The sequence below is a fragment of the Bos indicus x Bos taurus genome, chromosome 11 (genome assembly GCF_003369695.1).
Source record: "Bos indicus x Bos taurus breed Angus x Brahman F1 hybrid chromosome 11, Bos_hybrid_MaternalHap_v2.0, whole genome shotgun sequence".
NCBI lineage: Eukaryota > Metazoa > Chordata > Mammalia > Artiodactyla > Bovidae > Bos > Bos indicus x Bos taurus.
The window spans coordinates 100,805,049-100,828,722 of NC_040086.1; the positions used below are offsets into that span (position 1 = coordinate 100,805,049).

The 23,674-nt window shown below is 59.3% G+C and overlaps 1 protein-coding gene across 9 annotated transcripts in view; it reads right to left on the minus strand.

Annotated features, from left to right (window-relative positions):
* Nucleotides 1-1,879: 1,879 nt before the first annotated feature.
* RAPGEF1 (Rap guanine nucleotide exchange factor 1) overlaps nt 1,880-23,674 on the minus strand; it is a 137,093-nt gene continuing 115,298 nt past the window's right edge. For 5 of the 9 annotated variants that reach the window (XM_027556620.1, XM_027556623.1, XM_027556621.1 and 2 more), the window contains 15 exons: nt 23,079-23,351; nt 21,644-21,724; nt 19,931-20,019; nt 16,353-16,461; nt 14,763-14,838; nt 11,859-11,943; nt 9,851-9,943; nt 8,830-9,015; nt 8,187-8,271; nt 7,950-8,044; nt 6,623-6,701; nt 6,442-6,543; nt 5,473-5,570; nt 4,336-4,464; nt 1,880-4,171 (listed from right to left, as the gene is read on the minus strand). In XM_027556620.1, coding sequence (XP_027412421.1) covers nt 4,021-4,171; nt 4,336-4,464; nt 5,473-5,570; nt 6,442-6,543; nt 6,623-6,701; nt 7,950-8,044; nt 8,187-8,271; nt 8,830-9,015; nt 9,851-9,943; nt 11,859-11,943; nt 14,763-14,838; nt 16,353-16,461; nt 19,931-20,019; nt 21,644-21,724; nt 23,079-23,351 — 1,731 coding nt within the window. In that variant the 3' untranslated portion in view covers nt 1,880-4,020. The remainder of the gene's footprint in view (nt 4,172-4,335; nt 4,465-5,472; nt 5,571-6,441; nt 6,544-6,622; nt 6,702-7,949; nt 8,045-8,186; nt 8,272-8,829; nt 9,016-9,850; nt 9,944-11,858; nt 11,944-14,762; nt 14,839-16,352; nt 16,462-19,930; nt 20,020-21,643; nt 21,725-23,078; nt 23,352-23,674) is intronic. The other 4 variants (XM_027556628.1, XM_027556626.1, XM_027556627.1 and 1 more) reach the window with 2 other exon arrangements.

Consider the following 23,674-nt stretch of genomic DNA (forward strand, 5'->3'; position numbering starts at 1 on the left):
TTGATATGTTGTATTTTCATTCTCCTCAATGTTGTTTTTTACTCTGACCTCATAGTTGTTCAGCAGTATACTATTTAATTTCCAAATATTTTTGGATTTTCCCATTTTCTTGTAATCTTTAGTTTCATACCCTTGCAACTGGCAAAAATGCTTGATATGATTTCCATCTTCATTCATTTAAGAAGACTGTGGCCTAACGTGTTATTTATTCTGGAGAATGTCCCGTGCGCCCTTAGAACAGTGTGTTCTGTTTTTGGGTGGAATGCTCTGTATGGATCTCTAAGTCCATCTGATCGGATATGTTTAAGGTTGGTGTTTTTCCTCATTGACTTTGGATGGTCTACCCACTGATGTAAGTGTGGGTTATTAAAGTTCCCTACCGTTATTGTTAAGTCTCTCTTTAGGGCTATTAACATTTACTTTGTATATTTAGGTGTTATTTGGGTGAGCACTTACTTACAAATCTCTTTTCCCTATAAGGTCTTGCACATCTTTTATTGGGTTTATTCCTAGTATTTTAAGAAGTGTGATGTTAGTATAAATTGTATATTTTTAGGATGTTTTCTAGTGCGTGTGTGCATGCTCAGTTGCTGCAGTGGTGTCTGACTGCGACCTTGTGCACTGTTGCCCACCAGGCTCCTTAGACCATGCGGTTCACTATAGATAGGGACATGTTTAGTTTTTTGACTGTAGTTAACTGCCTTGATTTTCTTAAGTAATCTCTTAAATTAGCTAGGATATGCAGTATAACAATGAAAGACAAAGTGATGGTGGGGTCCTTACCTTGGTCTATTTTAAAGGAACTTGTTTGAATATTTCATTATTAAGTATAATGTTTGCTTAGGGTTTTCGAAAGTAACCTTTATCAGACTGAGGAAGTTTCTGATTTCTACTTAAGTAAAAATTATGAGTGGGTGTTTTTTTTTTAAACAGGTCTTTCTGAGTACTGAAGTGATCATGTGATGTTCCTTCAATCTGTTAATGTATTTATTCGGGAGACGCTAGGCCATGTTGTGAAAATTTATAAACCCTAAAATCTCAGCAGCTTAATGATTAGCACAAGTTCATTTTTCGATTCATGTAAAGCCCGGTATGGAACAGTGGAAGTGGCTCCTGACTGGGCTGCCTCCAGTCAGGCTCCTGCCATCTCCACACTGGGAATCTTTAGGTATGCCATGGTTGACAAAGTACATGTGGAGATGGCATGCCTGGTCCTACGTCCCCAGAAGGAAAGGTGTCCCAGGTGGGACTGTCCGATAAGGGGTCAAGTACATTGACCGATTTCCGATCACTCCGTCCTTGCATCTGAGATGAGCCCAACGGGGAGTACTGATTCGCGCATCCTGTGGTGTGGGTTGCTTCTGCATCAGCAACTTCACCTGCAGCTTTCCAGCCCTCGTCTGGTTTGATGTCCAGGTGGTGGTCCACTCATACCAGGCTGCTTCCCCTTCTTCTGTTCTCAAGGGCGTTTGCTTAAGATCGAAGCTACCTGTTCAGTATAAATTACCTGTTAAGCCTGCCTGGACCTGATGTTTGTTAGTGGATTTCCAACTCAACTTAATTTCTTTACTGTCACGCACCTCTCTGTAGTGCTTCTCTGGGTTGTAGTGTTTTACTTGTATGATTTTCACATTGAGAGGCTCTATGAGGTAAAGCTGACTGCAGAGTGCTTGGTATGTAATACAGGCTAAGGAGTAACAGATACTGTTCCAGGTGTAGCTTGCTGAGCATTCACAGACTTTGTAAGGTAGAGCTGTCCTTGCTGCCACTTCCAGGTGGAGAAACTGCCAGTGCTGAGAAGGGATCACAGCGACGGGGACAGAAGGCCCCTCACCCCTCCTGCCCTCAAGGTGATCAAAGAAAGGAGACAGCTCAGATGGTCGCTTTGACACGCGGCATGCGGTGCACACACAGGCGGCCGCGGCTTTCATCTGTGTTTATTTTCCTTTCATATAAAAGTTACAGGTTTGAAATGTCTGCGGGAAGATGCCACGATCAGCCGGTTAGTCTAGTTGGGGATATATTACAATGTAATAACACTGGGAGGTGGTGGGGGGAGGCGCTGCTCAGAATCGGGGTTTAATTTGGACCTGGCACATGCCTGCCTTTGCCTTGACCCACTCACACCCGCAGGTGTGAAGGGACCCCCATAGGGGACTGAATCCTCCCGAGGGTGTCTTTGTCACACAGGCTGGCTCGTACACCTGACTTGGCCCCTAAGCCAGACAAACCACACAGCCAGGCTGGCAGCGCCTAGAGCCAGGGACGGGTCTCCAGGAGGTGGATGTGGGGAACCCTGAGCCCAATAAGTTAAAACACACACCACACCTGCTGTCCTCACGCAGGGGGGGTCACCTGGCCCACCTGCACGGCGTGCCCGGTCTGCTCTGAAGTGAGGGGTGGCAAAGCCCCCCTGCACCCCAGGTCATGGCTGTGGGAACCACAGTCCACATGGTCCTGGGTCCTGAGCCACGGAGGCCCGGCTCCGCACACGCGGCAGCATCAGCAGAGCCAGCCAGGCCGGGAGGGAGGTGGGAGGGAGGCTGAAATGAGAGGACTCAAAAAAGCGGGAACAAACTAAAACCCAACCCCACACACAGTACTGTTCATAAACAGCGACTCTACACACACATTCCTTAAATAATAAAGTGACGCGTTCCGCCCAAGGATCACTGCTGAGGGGTCGTAGCTGACATTTCAGACTCCTCCCCTCTGTGTACAGGACAGACACTTCTCAGTAAAAACTGTTTAGAAGCCCATGAAGGACTCAGAGTGACAGGGCTGTTTCTTTAAATAGTCAACAGAGATTGCTTCCACTCTTTTCGTTCTGTTGAAACTGGGCTAAGCCTGGATCGAGCCTGCTGTTTGCCTGCCCGAGTCCCAAACCCAGGAACAGTGGGCACTCAGTGATGTGAAACTAATCAGGAGGGGGTGGCCCACTCGCACGCCTAGGCCTGGCTGGCATGGAGTCCGGTGGGCACCTCTGTGTGCGGAGCCCCCACTGACCTTGCCTCGGATTGTCAGCCTCAGCAGCGAGAATGGCTTAGGGGAAAGCGCGCCTGCCCCTGAAGACGCCATGCCTGGCGGGCGGGTCTCTGCAGCTGGGACCCTGTCCTCCCATGGGAGAGCCGGCAGAAAGAGCCTCCCACGCGGCAGAAAGGGCTGGAAAGCAGCCCGTCTGGCCCCAGCAGGCTGGGGACAAGGCGGGAGGGGAGCCCACAGGAGCTGGAGTTTAAGGCACATGGCAAGCGACAGAGGCGGGGCCACTGGCCCACCCTCCCCTCTCTGAAGGGACTCACCAAGAGCGCCGGCCCTGCTTAGCTGGAGTGATCCTTGGGGGGGGGTCACGGCCTGCCTGCCCAGCTCCCACAGTGCCCGGGTTGGGGGGTGAGGGCGGGGGGAGACGAAGGGGTGAAACAGGACTGACACGGCTGCTGCTCAGGCTTGGCGAGGGCAGGCCGGTACCGTGAGCGGAGCCCCAGCTCCGGGCTGCTAAGGGGCCCCCTGTCGTACCTTTCCAGGCCAGGTGAGCAATGCCCCCCCTCCTCCGCTGAAAAAGCAGCACGTGGGAAGTGAGAGGAGTCTGCCCGGTCTCCCCGCCCACCTGCAGGTCCCGTCATCCATGGTCACCGGGCGGGCAGCCCCGGCCCGCGGGCCCCTGCCCCTGTGTCACAACAGCAGACTCAGACAGCGCCCCTGTCTCTCAGTCTGCTGACCACGTGCTCTGCGGCTCCCGGGCTCGGGGAGGGGACACAGGCAGAGCGGAAGACGGTGCGAAAGACGAACCCCAACCAAACCCACACCGCCGGGTCACGGCTCGGCTGTGAGAGCTGCCTGTGGCTCCGCCATGGCTGGGGGTCTGCTCCTGTGCAGGACGGAGCCGGCCACGGGCTGCGGATGCCTGCCTGGCACGGCAGGGGCCTGCCCGGGCCACCGCCACCGCACAGGTCCAAAGTCCCTTCAGCCTCGGAGCGGCCCTGCGCCTCTCTTGGGCGTTCTCCTCACCCGCGGCAGCCGCCCCTAGGTCTTTTCTTCTCTATCTGTCTTCCTCCTCGTTATGTTCCTGGGTTTGATTTTCAGAGAGAGTTCCCATAGGGCCTCCTCGGCCAGGTGGTCACTGAAGTCGTTGAAGAAGTTAATGATGTCGTCATTTCTCCGGATGTCGTAGTGCCTGGGGGAGGAGGGGGCGGCCATGAGGGCCACCAGCCCTGGGACCCCCACCGCCCAAGCGAACGCAGGGGGCGGGTGTGCCCCCGCTGGCCCTCAGAGCTAGGGGCTCCCCTCTGCTCGGGCCCCAGGGAGACCCCGCCAGCCCCCCAGGACGGCCACACTCACGCCTGCTGGAAGCACCGCATGCTGTCCAGGATGTTGAACTGCTGCCAGCGTTTGGAGAAGTTCACCTTCCCGTCAATATAGTCTGGGTTCCCCAGGTGGACGAAGGTGAGGTCCTGCAGGATGAGCCCCCTGGGAGACAGACAAGCTGGTGAGCACCCTGGGGGCGGCTCAGAAGGCAGCAGGTTTACGGGCCGGCGCCCCATGAGCGTGTCTGGGTGCTTGTGCTGCTTCTGGCGGGAACTCCTGACTCAGGTTCTGGGGCTCCGGAAAGGCAGGCTCAGGCCTGCCTGCTATGAGGGAGCCCCACAACCCTTGTGCTGGCCTGGCAGAGCCACAGTCCACCACGTACAAGCAACAGGGACAGGAGAACAGAACCCCAAACTCGGTGGTGGTGGGGGTCAATCCCTTGGGTTATCGGGTGCAGTCACATGCTTTCACAGAGGGCATGAAGCCACCTGATGGGGGGCGGGGCGGTTCCCCCAGCCGGGAAGGCGCAGTCCGCAGCTGCCCACGGAGCCGGGGTGGGACGGAGGCAAGGAGGGGGCTGTGAGCTATAAAAGCCGTGTTTCTGAGGGTGCAGGCCTGAGGGACGTGCCCCCGGACACTCAGCCTCAGGTCACCGTGGAGTCTCCTGTCCCTCTCCTGGAAGTCCCCGCTGTCCACTACCATACTAAGGGATCTGACATGCACAAGAAACCCACTTAGCTCTGATTTTTCCTGCTGTTTCCCAAGCATACGTGCCATGGATTCTTTTTGGTGAAAACGCCTACCCTCATCCTGGCCCACAGGGGGACCCATCCAGAGCTGCCTCAGCCAGGTACTCCCAGGGTCCCTGGGGAGACTGGAGGGACCTCGGGCTGCTGTGAGGTGCGGCCAGGCCCGGGACAGCTAAGCAGAGCACGGTGCCACAGGCCTGTCCACATGTGCGCCTGCACACGCTCAGGGACGGGACAGGGGGAGGAGCAGCGGGACGGGGAGGTGGGCAGACTGAGCCTTGTTGCTGGACCCTCGCTCGTCTCTGCCGTCTAACAAGGAGCACGTTTTAAGTACAAGCACAGGGTCCAGGTTGGAAACCTTTCCCCACGGGTTTGTCCACGGGGCAGCGAGCGAGGGGACCCCGAGGGAGGCTGTACTCACAGGTATGGGATGCAGGGCGGTTCTACCTCCGAGAGGGCGGCCCGGTAGGCGCGGAAGGATGACGAGCTGTCGATCAGCGTGCAGTACTCGGCCAGGCCCTGGTGGGAGGACGCGTCGTCTGTGAGCGTGGCAACACCGAGCGCCGACCCAGAGCCAGGCCCCCTGCCCCGGCCGCAGGTAGGCCAGGCCTGCTGTGGACACAGGGCCACTGCAGAACCACGTGTCTAAGCGGCCAGTGCCCATGTGAGAGCTGGGTCTGGAGCTCGGGCTGCTGCTTGGCTGTGCTCAGTGCCGCAGGCCGGGCTGTGCTGCTCCCTCCCCCTCAAGCCTGCCTTCCCGCCTCTCTACACTCAAGGCAGGAGAGTGGTGACATTGCTGCTCTGCACGCTGGGTGGGCTGTGCCCCCTCACCTGTCACGTGCCTCCTCCTCCAGGAAGCCTTCCCTGCCTTCTCAGGCCCTCTTATGGGTTTCTAGAGCAGCTGGGGGGAATGTCCCACTTCTCCAGACACCACTGTTCCATAACTGTCCCTTTATATTGTCGGGAGATGACTCCCAGGGAGCCCGGCCAACACCCAGCCCCGTGGGCCTTGCCTTGCTTCCCTAGGAACAGCTCCCACGCCAGGATGAAGGTGCCCCAGGACTCCTGTGACGTGGCCACACTAGCCTCTGTCCCCTCTGATGGGAATTCCCCTCCCTTCCCAGGACACGCCTACTCAGGTCTCAGGGTGACCAGCACCTCCTCGGGGCCTCCCGGATCCCAGACTGGGCCGGGCCTCTCGGTCACGTGTTTGCTCAGCAGCCCGTCCTTCTCCCTGAAGCGCTCCACCCGACAACAGGTCTGGCCTGGTCACAGGGTACCCCGTGCCTCACACGGCCCACCCGTAGCAGCCCCTGGGGAAGCTGGGCCTGGGCACTGCCTCCCACGCCCACAGGGCCCAGTGACGGGAGACCAGGCGGCACCCGCCCACCTCTGAGGTCTGTTTCTGCCACTCCAGCCTGCGAATGGGGGCCGAGTCCAGCGCCGAGAGGATGGCCAAGTAGGAGTTGAAGTTGTTCAGCTTCCGTAAGTGCTGCAGGGAGGGGGAGGCAGCCGTGAGGGAGGGCGGGGACAGGTCGGGGGTCGCCTCTGGGGAGGGGGCCCCAAGTTACCTTCATGATCTTGATGAACTTCAAGAGCAGCCGTTCCCTGTCTTGGGCCTTTTCCTGCAACATGATTATCGACCGGACCCTGCGTAGACCGAGGGTGACAGCTGAGTGACTGGTCTCCCTCCGGGCCCCTGACTGGCCCTCAGAGTTGGGCATCGGAGGTGGGTGCCTGCACCCACTGGCCACGAGCCCCTGCCCACCAAGGGACCAGTGCTGAACTCCAGGATGGGGACCTCTGACCCCATGGATGTGGGTGTTCCTGGTGAGCGCTGACCCCGAGCACCAGGGCGGCTGCAAACACCCCGTGACCAGCCTCAGGATCAGCTCGGGAGAGGAGGGGGCGTGTGGGTTAAGACGCCACCGTGCAGGCCACGAGGGAGGCCACCTCTTAGAACCTCAGCCGCAGCCTAAGGCCAGGCTCGCACGAGGACCTCATGGTGGCCTCAACCCCGTGCTGGCCAGAGGAAGTGCCCCCATCGTCTGACCCATCGGGGCACCGGCACTGAGTCTGCCTTGAGGAGCGTGGCTCTGAAGGGCCCCACCTACCCTCCTAGGGAGGACCCAGGGTGTGTCTGGAGCCCCCAGTGCCCAGCAAGGGGCAGCTGGTGGCGGCACTCAGGGCTGCGTGGACCGGAAACCTCCTGGGCCTCTGTGAGGCAGCTATACCAAGCACATGCTGAGGTGCGAGAGGCTTCTGGGGGAGCGGAGGGGAGCAGGCCGAGGGGGAGAGGCCCTGCTTTCCCCAGCACACTATCTTCAGAGTGCTTGAAAAGTCCCACACGCTCCCTGGTGCTGGCGATGGGCTGTGTGTGGGTCAGGATAAGCCTGCCTGGCCGCCACGCCCTGACCATCCTCTTTCGGGCTGAGAGGCTGTGGGCGCCCCACATCCCACTGTGGAGCCAGTGGCTCTGCTGCGTTACATCGTAAACGCTCTATGGGGTTTCACCCTGCTCTGAGGGGTTAAGGCTGAATCAAGTATTAACAGAGCCGCTCCTTCGCTGTTCTTCAGGCAGGCAGTGTGCCGGATCAGCCCTGGGGCCGTGGGGCCCTAAGCAGTGCAGGATGACAAAGCTAAGACCCTCCCCTGAGGCCATGGATGGCAGACATTACTAATCAGTCCTGGCCAGAGTCCTCCTCAACTGGTCCCCAGGGGGCCCTTCTCGACACGCAGAACACGCTCTGTCCTGCCCTGCCTCTGGGTCACAGTGAATGCTCACAGGTCTCCAGAAGGAGCAGGGAGGGACGAAAGGGCAGCCCTTTCCCCTAGCCACGGGCACTCTGCGAAGGCACCACGGCCCGGCAGGAGGGTCCGCGTCGAGGCCCGTCTCACCAGTAGGACATGTTGTTGAAGTGCTCCGTGAACTGGGTCAGGTTCGGGCTCTTCTCCTCGTTCTGCTCTTTAGCCCAAAGCAAAACCTCAGGAATCTGAAAAAAGCAGGGGGACCAGCTAGAACCCGGGCCCTCCGGCTCTGCTGGGAGCAGCAGCTCCTCTCACTCGGGGACGAGCAGCAGTGCTCACCCGGGCCAGGGACAGCCCCCACCCCGCCAGCCCCACGCATGGCTGTACCTCTATTTTATAAAAGAGCTCGGCATCTAGCAGAGTCAGCTGCTCGGCTATTTCATGGCTGTGGAAGTCGTGCAAGGTCCCGGGCCTGGAAGACAGAGGCACTATATGAGCGGTGGGTGGACAGTACGGTGGGGGCCTCCCTGCAGGCCTCAGGAACACGACCTGTTTCACGGCCACCCAGAGACCGAGACGCCAACGAGGAGGTGATACACCAACACACCCCCACAGCCATGGGAGAGGGGCAGGCGGCAGACTGGAACCTGTACACAGATTCTCAGAATGGTCCGGGTGGCACGGGGGCTTTTGAGAATTACCAACAGTTGCTATATTAACACCAGAAAGAACTCAGTGCTGCCCACATCCTGAAAGGCACTCCTGCCCCCCGTCCTGGGATGCCCACACATGCCCTGCCACCCCACTTCCTGTTAAAATGGGATGGCCCACACATCACCACCCAGGAAGACAGGCCCAGCCTGGGGGACCCCGGTGGCTGGCCCTGAGGCACCCCATCACAGGCCCGGTCAGAACTGGACATGGGGCTGGGGACTGGGGAAGGGGTGCGCCGAGTGAAACGGGAGCGGCGGCTGCTAGCACCTCTCTGCTGGGGGGGCCCGGAGCAGCCGGGCACACAGTGGGAGCTCACCTGGCTGCCACTCCCCGGGCCGCCAGGGGCTGGTCAGAGTTGGCGCACCGGAGCAGCTTCTTCTGGTCGACCTTGTCCAGAATGTTCTTGCGGAGCACGCGTGCTAGGCTGAGCTCCCCGCTGCGCACCAGGCGGAAGACCAGCTCCATCAGCAGCTTCAGGATCTCTTCTGTCAGCTCTACCAGGCTAGAGACCCAAGGGCCACGCAGGGAGGAGCAGGAGGCAAGCACAAGAAAAGGGCTGCTGGCACCAGTCCTGAAGCCCCCAAGACCCTGAGGGCCACGGGACACCCCGCAGCAGAGCTGGGAAACTGCTGGTGGGAAGGGAGCGGCAGAGGGTCTTGGGGTGGCTGCTTGTACCCTGCACCCTGCCGGCAGAGCCCCCATGGTGGCAGGTAACTGCTGTCCTCTCGGGGGATGCTCGGAAGCACTGGACAAGCACGAGGGGCCATGCTGGGCCTGGGCTTGGAGACAAATGCTGCCCCGGAGGAGCTCCGGGCCCCGTGGGGGTGATGGGTCAAGAAGCCGTCTGGGCTCTGCGGACCGGACCCCCCAGAACCTCCCTGCACTTCCTCCTCACAGTGTGCCCCAGCCCCAGCCCCACCCCGCGGTCACTGAGGTCACTCCCCAGCAGGTCACCTCCCTGAGGGCAAGGCTGGGGGTGCTCTCTGGACCCAGGAAAGGAACCTCATGCTCTGTGTTTGTTAAACGAAGGGAAATGGCCAAGTGCCACTCAGCGGAGCAGGGACAGCTGCAGAGGGCACGAGAAGGTCCCTCCCGACGCTGGTGGCCGAGGGCACTGCCCCCACGAGGAAGTCAGGGCCGACTAGGTCTGAGGGGCCAGGTCATCCTCCTGGGGCTCACGCTGAAGCTGGCAGGAGCGAGCTATCCAGGACCCTGGGCGGGGCAGTGGGCAGGTGACCCAGGAGACGCAGGTGGAAATGTGACGGGAGGCTCAGGTCTCTGGGGAAGCCTGCACGCCGACACCTGCGGCCTGCCCTCCCGCGGGCAGAAGGACTCACCAGAGCTCGTCCACCACCCGCACCAGCACGAAGAACGTGTTCTTGCTCACACGCTTCTTGAATGTGTCGGCGAAAGGTGAGAACTTCTCGTATGTGGAGCCCGAGTTAAAGAAACAGCCGTCCTCGCGGGCAGGGGTGGGGACGTGAAGGGAAGGCCGCCCTCCTCCTCCTCCTCCTCCCTTCCTGAGTGAACCCTGGGAACATGGGGAGGGCAGAGGCCTGTGCGGGGTGGCAGGGCTGTGAAGGGGGTCAGCCCGCACCTATTTGACCCTGAGGATCGCTCTTGACCACCAGCCTCTCTTGCCTGCAGAGCCGTTGCCTGCATGCCCAGGCCTGCCTCTCTGCCTGGGTGGACCTGGGTGGACCCAAGGTCCCTGTGACGCACTGACACACAGCTGCCTCCTGAGCTCAGGCAGAGGAAAGCAGTTCCCTGGGGGAGGCGCACAGCCTGGCAGGGCAGGTCACTCTCGTCATCCATCCCCAGGTCCTTCCCCAGCTCTGGAGACCCACTGCCCTGGGGTGTCATGGCTTCTTGCTGCCCTCCTGGGTTCGCCGTCTCCGGACCCTTCTCGGCTCCCTCCCACCCGCTCTCTAGAAATGCACTCGGGAGGGAGTTGCAGACCAGGGACCATGCTGGTGCCTGCCGCACCAAGGCTCGCCAGCCAGCTGTGCCCAGGGTCCTGGTGCTGTGACTTGTCCACTGAAATGCCTGAAGTGGCCACACAGAGTATATGCTGCGAAGCCGGGTCTGGGAGGCCTGGGCATGGGTGCATTTCCTCCACACTGCCATGCGGGTCCCATGACCCTCTCTGAACCTCGCTTCCCCTAATTATACGTGGTGGGAAATAGTATCAGGGCACTGCCGTGCAGTGACATAAGTACATAAAATGCTATCAGAGCCGAGTGAGGTCGCCCGTGCAGCGCTCTGCACCACAGCCGACACCAGGAGGGTCTCAGCAGGTGTGAGTCACTCATCACTGAGCCAGGACTGCGGCCACTGCAGGTGTGAGGCTGGAGGGCAGGAAGTCTGTGCGTGGGCCGTCTGGTTCTGAGGGCCCGGGGCCTCAAGGCGGGTCACAGAGGAGACGGAGGCCAGGCGGGGGACGCCTGGGCACAGGGGAGGGTGGGGAGAGTGGAAGGACTCAGGCCTGCCCGCCTAGGGCTGGGCTGTCCAGCAGGTGGCAGCCACGGGCTGTGACGCAGGACGAGGCCGGGAGGGGACCCACTTCTGGGACAGGAGCTGCAGGTCAGTCTTGGCAGGGGGGGGCAAGACTGCATCTGAGACAGAGGCGACAGAGCAGGTCCCTGCCGGCCTTGGGTCTTCCTTGGCCACTGCTGGGGGGCGTCGTCTCTGAAAGGGCGAGCCGTGGACGCCGAGCTTCTGTCCACTGCTGGGCCTGCTGGCAGGTGGAGGGGCCGGGCCTGCCCTGGGGTTGTTCCCTGGAGTCCTAATGCCCTCACGTCCCGTGCACTTTGTACCTGTCACCCCCGGTGCCCAGGGCTCAGCTCCCAGAGGCTGCACATGCCAGTGACCTGGATCCCCGGGACCCACACACTCCCTCCCTCAGGGTGCATTGTTCTCGTCATGTCCGACTGTGTGGGCTGCAGCCCTCCAGGCTCCTCTGTCCATGGGATTCTCCAGGCCAGAACACTGGAGTGGGTTGCCATTCCCTTCTCCAGGGGATCTTCCAGACCCAGAGATAGAACCTGTGTCTCCTGCATTGGCAGATGGATTCTTTACCGCTAGCACCACCTGGGAAACCCCTCAGGGCGTATCAGGTCCTTCCGTCTCAGAATCACCCAGTGATCACAATGGCCACCAGGCAGCACTCTCTGTTCCAAGCACATCACGTAACGTCACTCGGCCCTCTCAAGACAGAATGAGGCTCAAAGGAGCCTGGCCTGAGGCCTCAAGCCGGGACATACAGAGCTGGGCTGGGCACTGCCCCTCATCGCTGACCCCACCCTGCAGACGGCTCTGTGAAGGAGGGTGAGGCGGCAAGGATATCTGTACTGCAGCTTCTGGATGAGCTCCTCAGGAGTGATGAAGGTCCTGTAGGTGGTCAGGAAGGCCTCGCAGTACAACACCAGATCTGGAGGGAGGAGCAAGGAACGAATCAGCTAGCCTGCTGCTGGTATGGGCATCGATGGGCAGCATGCCTGCTACAGGACGCGCTCCCCACTCTGACCAGACGCTGAGGGCCTCTTGTTTGCCCAAAGACTTGACGATTCGAGTCTTAACCATCACGGGCAAAGAGAACACAATTCAGACCTGTCAGCAGGGCTCTGAAGCTAAGTGACAGGTAACGCTCAGGGGCAGCAGGGGCCTTGGGAGTCCCCACACAGTGAGAGGCTGAGGGAAAGGCCTGGGGCTCTGCCTGGCACATCTGGCACACCAGGTGCAGGCTCTGGTGCCAGGGGAGGGAGGGGCCCCCTAGGAGGAGCCTGGCCTGGAGGCTGGGTGGTACTCGGGCTGGCCGCTCCCACTCAACACCTCCCTTTCCCTTTAGGGAGCTTCTCGTCGGGGATTCCCAAACTTTCCAGATTCACAACGGTCCCTTTATTCACAGCTGTGACACACCCTCCTAACCAGGCAGTCTCTGACACTGAGGAAAAATAGGGGAGTTTTAAATGAAGGTCCCTCCTGGAGACACAGGACCTGGTCAAGCTAGTGAACTTCAGGTTATCCTGTGCTGGAGCTAAGGTTTGAGTCTGGATTTGGCTCCCAAGCCTGTGATTCTCCCCATGAGGCTGACCTGTGATCCTCCCCGTGAGGCTGACCTGTGGTCCTCCCCATGAGGCTGACCTGTGGTCCTCCCCATGAGGCTGACCTGCAGTCCTCCCTGCGAAGCTGACCTGTAATCCTCCCCATGAGGCTATGGCCCTCCCCGTGAGGCTGACCTGCGATCCTCCCCAGGAGGCTGATCTGCAGTCCTCCCTGTGAGGCTGAGTGCACACTTGCTAGACACAGACCACTGTCTGCTGTCTTTTCTCATCCCTCCCCCAACTCGCTGGGGGGAGGCCCCGAGAACCCCTTCTCCAGCTGAGCAGCCCCACCTGGTTGAGCCCTGGCTCCTGTCCCCTGCCCTCCCTGATCACCCTCAGGACAACGAGGGGAGAAGCCCCCCCTGCACCCATGTCTGGGGCATGCTGGTGGGGCCCGGCCGGCAGAGTGGTGACCTGAGGGGGGCTCAGGGCAGGGGCCACAGTGGGGTCAGCGGCACTGGGCTTGGGCTTCCTCCTGGACTCCAAGCACTGCCCCCCGGCACCACCCAACTCCTGTCAAGACTGGGCTTCTGTTCAAAGAGGGATGAGGAAGCAGAGATGGGTTGAGCACCAGCCAAGGCTTGCTTCTGAAAGAAGGGGTCTGGGGCTGCGCCCTGAGCCTGGGGCCTCCAGCCAGTGGTGTGGTCTCTGGCCTGCAGGCAGCCCCTGCCTGAGGAGTCTGCTATGGCCCAGGGCCTTTAACTCAACGTCCATCCCGGGGACAAATGCTGGAGCCTCAAAACCCCTCCATGGAGAAGAGTGAGTGGAAGCCCCCAGGGGCAGTAGGGCCGCGTCCCCAGGCACAGTCAGTACTGGCTGAAAGGTCTCGGGGCCGCCCTGCCCACCGGGCTCCCTCTGGCCTGGGCCACAGCCCGCGGCACCTGGCAGGTCAGCAGCATCCTGCTAAAAGCCGAGGTCTGAAGCTGGCCCCCATTCAGCCTCTCTCTCCAGGTTGAGGGCAGAGCTCCGGCCGGTGCAGCAGGCGTGGGGGAGGGGGCACTGCAGAGGCTGTCCCGGGGATGCAGAGACCCCCCCAGCACTTCCTATGTGCCAGGTGTGTTTCATCTAAGCTCATGCAACCTTCACACCCACCGGGCACCTAACCGCTTCACAAAGCTGAGTCAGCTGAGGCCGGGCAGGGGCTAGAGGCCGCCTGCCAGGGTTCAAACCAAGGGTCTCCAAGACTGTGCAGCGCTCGGGTCAGAAGAAACCCGCAGGGCAACAGTGTGGCTGCGGAGAGTCTGCGGGAGCCATTTCTTCTTTTTCTCCGGTTTTCAAATTTTCAGCAATGCAAACAATTACTCTGGTACTGATTTCCTAATTTAAAATTTTCCATCTGGGCGACATACTTGGGGAAACCTGCTGTCAAGACGCGAGGACCAGGTCGAGTACAGACATGAAATTGGGGGGTTAGGGTTTCAAGACTGAGGTGTTTCAATTCCTCCACTCCCTACTTCAACGCTGCTGTTCCGTCACCTGACAATTTAAAAAATGTAAAAAGGAAATGGATGTGGGGGGAGGCGGCCCCTCCCGCCTGACCAAGGTCACGGGCGCTGGCCTCACGGCTCCCCTCCCCCGCCCCCAGAACACAACCTGGAAGGCCTGCGCCCTCACCAGCGGGCAGGCGGGCCCTGCTCCTCCAGCCCTCCCGAAGGCCCGGGCGGAAGTGCGGTGTCTCTGTGCCGAGGGTGGGAGCCCCGCTCGGTGCCGGTACCGCTGCTGGGGGACTGGACAGAGTGTCTGCCCACAAAGCTCCCAGAGGAAAAGAGACGCAGCCCAGCGCGGCCGTCAGGGCCGAACATCAGGAAGAGCAGAAAACGCTCCCCGTACGTCAACATGACTTCACTGCTGTGGCAGGCGTGTTGTTGCTCAGGCCCTGTCTGTGCAGTGCCCGCAGGTGCTGAGCTCTGTCCTGGAAACTCGCCCCCTGACAAGGCCGGAGCCCCACTACCCGCACGCAAAGCACCCACTCAGAGAGAGAGCTGGGGCGTACAGGCGCTGGCCTTGCATGTGGGTCACTGTCCACCAGTGGTGCCCACGTAGGACCTGCAGCTCCGACCCGCTCAGTGCTAGGAGGGAGGGGGGCAGAGCTGTGGCTTCAGCGGGACCCCCCGCCCCCGCCGAGCTCTGCACAGGGCAGCCGTACCTTTCCGGTCCGTCTCCGTGGCATGGACGAGGAGGATGTCGCCCGACCCTCCACGGACGTCTGGCCCGTCATCGCCCTGCAGGAGCACAGCAGAGGAGGGCATGGGGCAGAGTACAGCCGTGAGAGTCGGTTTAGGGACGAGCTGACAGACCCCCCAGGTCCTCACGGCACCCCCATGCTCCGGGAGCGGCCCGGCCCAGCTGCAGAGGCCAGGGTGCTCATCCGACCCGCACGCTCCACAGACGGCACCGGGCACCGAGGACACTGCCAGGTCGGGGACCTGGCTCCCAACAGTCCTCCAGCCCACGGGTTAGAGAGCGGAGGAGGGGACGGGGGAGCCCACAGGGAGGCAGGCAGGACTGGAGGGTGCAGGACGAGGGTGCAGACGGCAGGCTGCTTCCAGGAGAGCTGCAGCAAGCTGCCGAACCCACACCTGCTCTCTGGGGGAGGGACACACGTTCTTCCCAGGAGCCCTTAGAGGAGTGAGATACGTCACAAAGATGCTGAGTTATAGCCAGTGTGGCTTATACTGACCGCAGCCTGTCTATTAAGGGAAAAGTCTTATTTTCCTAGGAGCAAACGGAGGCGTTCACCCATAAACCTGGCCTGGAGCCAAGAAAGAGCTGTCACAGGACCAGAAGGCCCAGGCTACTCCCTGTAATCCTGAAGGAGACCGCCCAGCGCGTGCCTCCGCGTGTCTCCAGCACTCGCCCTCAGAGACGCGGCTTCCTCTCTAGGGCAGGCTTTATCCCTGGAAACCCAGGGCCCTGGGAGCATCCTGGATTTCTAGCTAAGGCAGGGCAGTGACGCCCAAGACCTGCTTTTTCTTAAGAAACTTCTGGCAAGTCACATCATTCTCTCTGCAGAGGAGCCAGCCCCCACCTTTTGGTTCCTCCAGGCCATGACAAGGCCATGTCTGTCACGGAGAACACGTGTGTAGAACAGGCTACCTCCCCGGGGAGGGGTCAAGGCCGTCACTGGGAGCTGCTCCCCCGAGTCCCCAGGGTTGCTGGGCAGCAGGGAGTGGAAGGCCCTCTCAGCTCAGCTCCTTGGGCGGTGACAGGTTTGGGCACTATGTTCACCAGTGAAGCTCTTCTGATAAGACACAGGCTGGAGGCAGCCGTGTGGCCAGGCCTGAAATCCCTTCATCGGCGTGTGCCTCCCCCGCAGAGAGAGCCATGTGGACGGTTCTGTCACTAACATGAAAACACCCTGAACTAAGGAGGGCCCAGCACACAGGGCTCCATGCTGAGCACCCACGTGGGCTTCGTTCTCACCACAGCCTCCAGAGTCCCATCGTCTGGGGCTTATGGAGGACAGGCCACTTGCCCAAGCTCACTCGCCAAGTGTCGGAGAAGGGACAGCACACTTCCTCTGGGCAGTCGCCAGTGTGCCCAGGGTCCTGGAGCACCTACAGTGGCCCAGGCACGGGGCCAGGACAAGAGGGTGCAGAGCCCACAGCCCAGGGCCACCGGGGGTCAGCACTTGGCTGCAGCCTTTCTGTGTGGGTCACTTCCAGGTTCCCTTCTCAACACCCCTTCACCCTCTCTCTGGGCCAGACGCTGCATGTACGGCCTGTGAGGAACCCACCTCTTGCTTGAGGGTCAGCCTCGCCATGATCTCGTTGTGGTCGATGAGGGAGAGCTCGTCCACCTCCTCCTCTGACTGAGCCTCTGGAGCGTCTGGTGACTTCCGGGCCCTGGAAAGAGATGTGGTTTGTGTTGTGTCAGCAGGCCTGGGGCTTCAGGCACCTGCGGCCGAGGCAGCGTGACCCGTGCGTGGGGTCCGGGTGGTACTGATGCTCCCCGAGCAAGTCTTCCCTGGACCGCAGCTCCACGTGAAGACCAGACCCGCTCCCACCCCTCCACAGGGGGTGGACGGATGCCGGGACGCAGACTGGGTTTCTAACTCTGCTCCTGATGAGCTGTGTGACCTCAGGACAGTCCCTGCTCTCTGCGTGCTCCATCGGTTAAGTGGAAGGGATTAAGCACACAGATCAAGAAGGTTCCACTGAGAGCTTTGATGAAGTAACGGTCTCAGTCATCTGCATCAAGGCCCACCGCACGGACGGTCAGTACTCCAGGAGAGGACAGCACAGGGCCAGCGGGGTAGGGGACAGGCCAGCACGCATCTCAATGCCACTCCAGGTCTTTGCCCGGGGCCACTTCTCTGGGAGACTGAAGAGCGGGAACCAGGCCCTTGTCCTTGGAGCGCTGGTGGGGACAAGGGCCAGGGGGCCTGAGGGTAGGACGGGCAAGCTGGGACTGAAGCGCTGAGCAGGAGTGTGGGGAGGAGAGAACCCCCAGAGGAAGCACATGGGGAGTGGGGGGGACGCAGCAGGCAGACGGCCGTGGGATCTGTAGGCACCTTGCTTTCCCCCAGGGTTTTATCCGTGATTCCCATCATTCTCATGAAGGACCCCGTGAGCCACGGACTGGCCTTGTGGTCAGAGGCCTCATTTTTAATACTCAGTATCTAAGACATAAGGTGTCTTGGCAAGACACCTCTGCCGCTGGGTGTTAGAGTAGAACACCCACCACCCCTTAACACTCGGGGAGACCTGAGGCGCCGCGTCACACAGATGGACCCCATGGGCACGACTCTGAGGAGCGGCCAGAGCAGGCCGGGTGGGCAGCCCTCGTCAACAGTCCCCTGGGGAAAGCTTTCCATTTTTTCCCCTATCTCTTGCTGTTTTCACCATATCTTTAACTATTTATGCCCTCGCTTGACAAATACAATGGGTATTGCTTAGCTCTGCACCCAGGACCCCCAGCCAAACCTTAGCCAAAAGAGTGAGGAAAAATTGAATGTGTGAACATCTCACAAAGAAGGGAATGTCAGCATGAAGTCGCAGGTGGCAGAGCTGATAGGCGGGTCCTGCAATTACCCTTTCTACGTGCAGGTTGGAGAGTTACTACGTATTTCCACAGCCGGTCAGGTTTGACTCAGGCCAACACTGAGAATGTTACCAAAGATTACAGAGACATATGGCTAAATGCAAACATGAATCCTGATTGACCTGGTTCCAAAAAAATCAGTCTTATGAGATATATGCTGTCTAGGTTTCTCACAGCTTTTCTTTCAAGGAGCAAGTGTATTTTTAATTTCATGGCTGCATTCATTGTCTGCAGTGATTTTGGAGCCTGGGAAGATAAAATTTGCCACTGCTTCTGCTTTTCTCCCATCTATTCGCCATGAAGTGATGGGACCGGATGCCACGATCTTAGTTTTTTTAATGTTGAGTTTCAAGCCAGCTTTTTCACTCTCTTCTTTCACCCTCATCAGGAGGATCTTTACTTCCTCTTCACTTTCTATCATCTGCATATCAGAAGGAAGTTCTTATTACTCTTCTTGGGTGTGATAATCATACTGTAATCATGTTGGCACTTTTGAGGCATGCTGAAATATCTAGGGACTGAGAGTCATATTCATAACAGTTTCGAATACACACGACATACAATATACACACTACCTGTAGAAACTCACCATAAAAAATTTGGGGGTAGGAATCTTTTATACTCCATTTTACTTGAACTCGTAAGAGGTGGAGGAGAGGTTGGCTTAGGATTTGAAGAAGAAAACACTGTTATGGATAGTTGTAAGGCGAACAATACGTGTGCACATACTCAAGAAGCAGTGGCTGGCTGTGGGCTGGCATGGAGGCCTTTGAGGGGTGGGATTATGTTACATCGGCAAGCACGGAAACAACGCTGATTTCATCGCCCACTGACATCACCATCAGAGCTCGCAGGCGACCGGGTCCGTTTTCCACGGGCAGCACTACTTGGAAAGGCATCTTTTCTTCTGAGCAGCGGGTCTCAACAGTGGGCTTAAAATATTCAGTGACCCACGCTGTGAACAGATGTTCTGTCGCCCAGGCGTTGCTGTTTCACGTACAGAGCACAGGCAGAAGAGAGTCAGCATCACTCTTATGGGCCGTAGGATTTTCAGATGGTGAATGAGCACTGGCTTCAGCTTCAAGCCACCAGCTGTGTTAGCCCCCAAGAGAGTCAGCCTGTCCTTTGAAGTTTTGAAGCCAGGCACTGACTTCTCCTCTCTGGCTATGAAAAGCCCGGATGGCATCTTCTTCCAGTGGAGGCTGTTTCCTCTGCCGTCTAGTATAGCCTCCCCCATGGATGATCTGAGCTGGGACTTCTCGATGACCTGCTGCAGCTCCTGCGTCAGCATCTGCTGCTTCGCCTGCACTTGCGTGTTATGAGATGGCTTCTCTCCCGAACCCTCATGAGCCACTCCTGCCAGGTTCAGAATTTTCTTCTGCAGCCTCCTCACCTCACTCACCCTTCACAGAATTGAAGAGATTAGGGTCTTTCTCTGGATGAGGCTTAAGGGAGTGTTGGGCTGGTTTGTTTGTTCTTCTATCCAGACCACCCAAACGTTCTCCGTACCAGCAGGAAGGCTGTTTCTCTGTCTTATCTCGTGTGATCTCTGGAGCAGCCCTTCTAATTTCTTTCAAGGACTTTCTTTGCCTTCACAACATGCCTACCGGTTTGGTTGGTGCGAGAGGCCTAGCTCTAGGCCTGTCCTGGCTTTCAAAATGCCTTCCTCGCTGAACTCCATCATTTTTAGCTTTTGATTTAAAGTGACACAGGAGCGATTCTTCCTTTCACTTGAACACTTAGGGGCCAATGTGGGGTTATTAACTAGCCTAACTTCAATACTGTGTATCTGGGGACAGGGAGGCCTGAGAGGGAGGGAGACGGGGGCGGCTGGGGGTGCGGGGGATAGCTATTCGGAGAGTGTGGAGCAGTCCGAACGCACACCGTGTTTATTGATTCAGTCTGCCATCTTATATGGACACAGTCTGTGATGCCCCAAAGCAATTACCATAGTAACCTCAAAGATCATAGATTGTCATAATGAATACAGTAATAGTGTATAGTTTGAAATCAATATATAGTTTGAAATCCTGGGAGAATTAGCAAACTGCGATGCAGAAACACTAAGCAAGAAGATGCTGTTGGAAAGACGGTGCCCACAGACTGGCTTGATGCAGGGCTGCTACAAACTTTCTATTGGTAAAAAGCACAGCATCTGCGCAGCCCAGGTGTGAACACAAACCCCCAGAGGCCTTGCGGGCAGGGGTAGTGGTCACCGGATGGCAGACACGCTGTTCTCAGGGTGCTTGCCCCACGAGGGGCTTTTCCTACCTGTCCCCGCTGTCCCTGCCCTCCTTCCCGGGCACACAGCTGGCCGATGTGGCGTCTCTGGAGTGTCCATCCTTCGCCGCGGGTGACTCCTGGGAAGAGAAGGCAGAGCTGGGTGTGTGACAGCCGCCCCTGTTGGGCTGCTCTCCGCAGAGCACCTGCCTGCATGCGGCTTCGGAGCGCGACTTCCCAGGGAGTGGCCTGAGATATAAACGCGTCCACCGCGACCGGCACACAGGAAGCACGGCCTCTTCCGACCAGTACCCTGCCTTCAGGGAGAGTGAAGGCTCCACTACCCAGAGCCTCTGTCAGCTGCCGGCCTAGACGGAGCCATCCCATCACCTCCCGGCAGAAAGGGCCGCCCCAGGGGCTACCTACCACACAGCCAAGCTCAGCCAGTGCATGCCCTTCCTCCGTGGCCCTGACCAACACCCTACCAGCTGGCGGTCATCCACGTGCCCGGGCACACAGAGAAACAGAGGCTGTGGGGAGGGACACAGCCCTGCCCCTGACGCCAGAGCTGAAAGCTACGGCCCTGCCCGCTGTGCCTTGGGGTGTGCAGCACACCTCTGCTGACCTCCTAGTCACTGACGCCCTCAGCACCACAGTGCTCACCTGACCCCATCACGCTTCCCAAGGGCCTCGTTGCTCAGGAGCACAAGGCAGCCCTTCCCCTCCTCCAGCACCCTGGCTTCTTCCCAGGAACCTGGCCCACCCCTCTCAGTGACCACACGGCCCTGGCACCCCTGGTCTGCTGCCCGGGCTGCAACAGAGAAGGGGGGACCTGGGGGGCGGGACACAAAGATGCAGAAACGTCCTCATGGAGGGTCACAGGGGGAGGGGAGCCCAGGAATGTCAGCCTGGGACGGGCTCCGTGTACAGAGGCTGACCTGGAAGATGAAGGGGACACCTGGGGAAAAACAGCTCTCGGGGACCAGGCTGGATTCCACCAGAGTGGGAACTCCACCTCATTCTACAGCTTGCTAATGCCTGAAGTGGGGCCTGCTTGTGTGGATATCTGAGGTGCTACGGGGTCATCATAATAAGAGTGACCATGCTTTCAACGGCTGGGCCCTTTGAGCTGACCCCAGAGGAGGACGGAGTACCCTCAGGGTACCCCCTCTAGAGACTGGGCCTGGCTCAGGGTGGGAGAGTTATTCTGGAAGGTTCTGCACTTGCTCATGTTTTGCTGCAGCAAAACCTGGACAGCTGACTGCTCAGCTGAATCACGGCCCCTCAACTGCCTGGCACTGGCACAGCAGAAGACCAGGGCGACCACGACGGTGTGAGGCCTGGGAGTCTCACCAGCTGCCCTGGGAGCAGGGGCGTGGTCGTGGAGCATGCTGGTGGAGGGGTGTTGGTTTGGAGAGCTCAGTGCGGGAGAGGGAGAATTCCCCGCCTCAGAGGATGGACAGGAGACAGGCCTCAACACCGGAAGATGGGGTGGGAAGAAATCCCTGAGAGTAGCCAACCGGGGCCGAGCCAGCTGCTCTGTGATTCCCAGCAGGCCAGCCGGTCAGGCTGCAGGGGACCCATACGCGGAAGCAAAAGCAAAGAAGGCTGCACTGGAAGCCCCGTCCTCTCTGAGAGCCAGGTCGGCCCCGGGCCCGGCAGCTCTTGAGTAGGAGGCTCAGGCCGACGGGAGCCTCAGGCCGATGGGAGCAGGGCCGAGCCGCAGGCCTGGCCGCATGCACGAGGCAGCCCGAGGTTACTTACTCCTCGAGGGCGGGCCAGCTCCTCGCTGCTCTGGCCAGAGCAATACAGACTGACGTAGTCCCCCTCACAGGCGTGCTCACTCTGGGGGAGACAGGATGAGAGATACCCACCTGTGATGGCCCCGCCAGGCTGGCCCTGACTGGGACGTTCTTTCTCAAGGAGGGGAAGATGGTGCCCTCCATTCCCTGGGGATCTTCCCAGGGTCAGGGGACAAAGCTGTTTTTCCACTCCCTGCCTCTGTCAGAGGGGACTCAGATTTCCTGCTGGAGCTTCTCCAAAGATGTCAAGGGCACTTTAGCCCTCAAAGTGCCCTGGAGGAGGCATACTCCTCCGTCTCTGCTGTAGCAGGGACAGCAGGGGCCACAGCATGGCACAGGGGGCAGTCACAGAGGGCAGGAGAATGTGGGACGGTGGGCAGTCATGGAGGGCAGGGGACGGGGGGCAGTCACAGAGAACAGGGGGCAATCACGGAGGGCGGGGGATAGGGGACGGGGGGCAATCACAGGGAATGGGGGGCAATCATGGAGGGCGGGGGCAATCACCGAAGATGGGGATGGGGGATGGGTGCAATCATGGAGGACGGGGGACAGGGGACAGTCACAGAGGACGAGGAGCAATCATGGAGGGCGGGGGATAGGGGACGGGGGCAATCATGGAGGATGGGGGATAGGGGACGGGGGGCAGTCATGGAGGACGGGGCAATCATGGGGGGCGGGGGGCAATCACAGGAGTGGGGGGCAATCACAGAGGACGAGGGATGGGGGATGGGAGGCAATCATGGAGGGCAGGGGATAGGGTACAGGGGACAGTCACGGAGGACAGGGGTAGTCACGGAGGACGGGGGGCAATCATGGGGGGGGGGCAATCATGCAGGATGGGGGGCAATCATGGAGGGCAGGGCACGCAGGATGGGGGGCAGTCACGGAGGGAAGGAGACGCTGGAGGGCTGGCTGCAGGCGCCTGCACTTGTCCTGCCCTGTCCCCGTCCCCGGGCACAGCAGCCTTGCCCTGAGCCCGGAGGAGGCACTGCGGGCCGCCTGGCCACACGGCAAGCAGGCCCCCACCCCCAGTGCCACAGCAACTCTACACGCAATTGCCTCTGGGCCATCAGAGGCCTCTTTGCACTTCTCTAGAATCTCCCAACCGCACGGAAGACCAGCAGGATTTACACCTGACGATTAGGACAACAGATCGTCTCTAAGTAGCCACTGACCATCTGTGGAAAATCAGATCCTAGTTTGCTGGGAATCCACAGGGAATTCATTTCTGTTCTGGAAGCTGATGGGCTACCATCTCACCAGGGGGCCCTGTGCACCCCTCAGCCCAGCCACACTGCGACGGGGCCAATGTCAGCAATGGCCTTGACAGCGAGAGTGGGCGGAGGCTTTCTCAGAATGTGCAGCCCCGCGTGGAGGTGTGTGTGTTGAGTTCTCACCGAAGGCGTCTGGGGCGAGTCAGTGAAAGAGGTTTCGGAAGGAAGGCAGACAGTGTTCCCGTGAAAGCTGCTCTCCTGAGAAGATGAGAGAGGCCCGTCCAGGGTGCTGGGAGGCAGACTGGCCACGGGCGGCACGGCTAAGTCAGAGCTCTGAGACTGGTGGACAGGTGGGAAGTGTGGAGAGGAAGAGGAGGTAGACGGAAGGAAAGGCTGGACGGAAGCTTGGCTGTGAGGCACGAAATCCTGCGAGTAGGACCTAAACACGGACTTGTACTACAGAGTCAGAGTGGAACACAGACACGAACACGAGAGGAGGGGAGAGGAAAACAGACAAGAGAAAAAGTTGTTAGATTAACTCGGCTGAGTCGTGACGGGCCGATCATGGTCTTTCGAACGAGGACACCACTCAGGCCAAACCACCCCTGCGGCCCTCTGGCTGGAGGTCCCCCAACCCTGGCTCGGCAGCCCCTTGAGAAGAGCCTGAAGACCACCCAGAGCCGTCCTCAGCGTCTACACGGCGGGACGCGGTGCCCCCCCAAGGAGAGCAAGCCCCCATCCCACACTGTGGAGGTGGGGGGGGTCCCATCCTCTGTCAG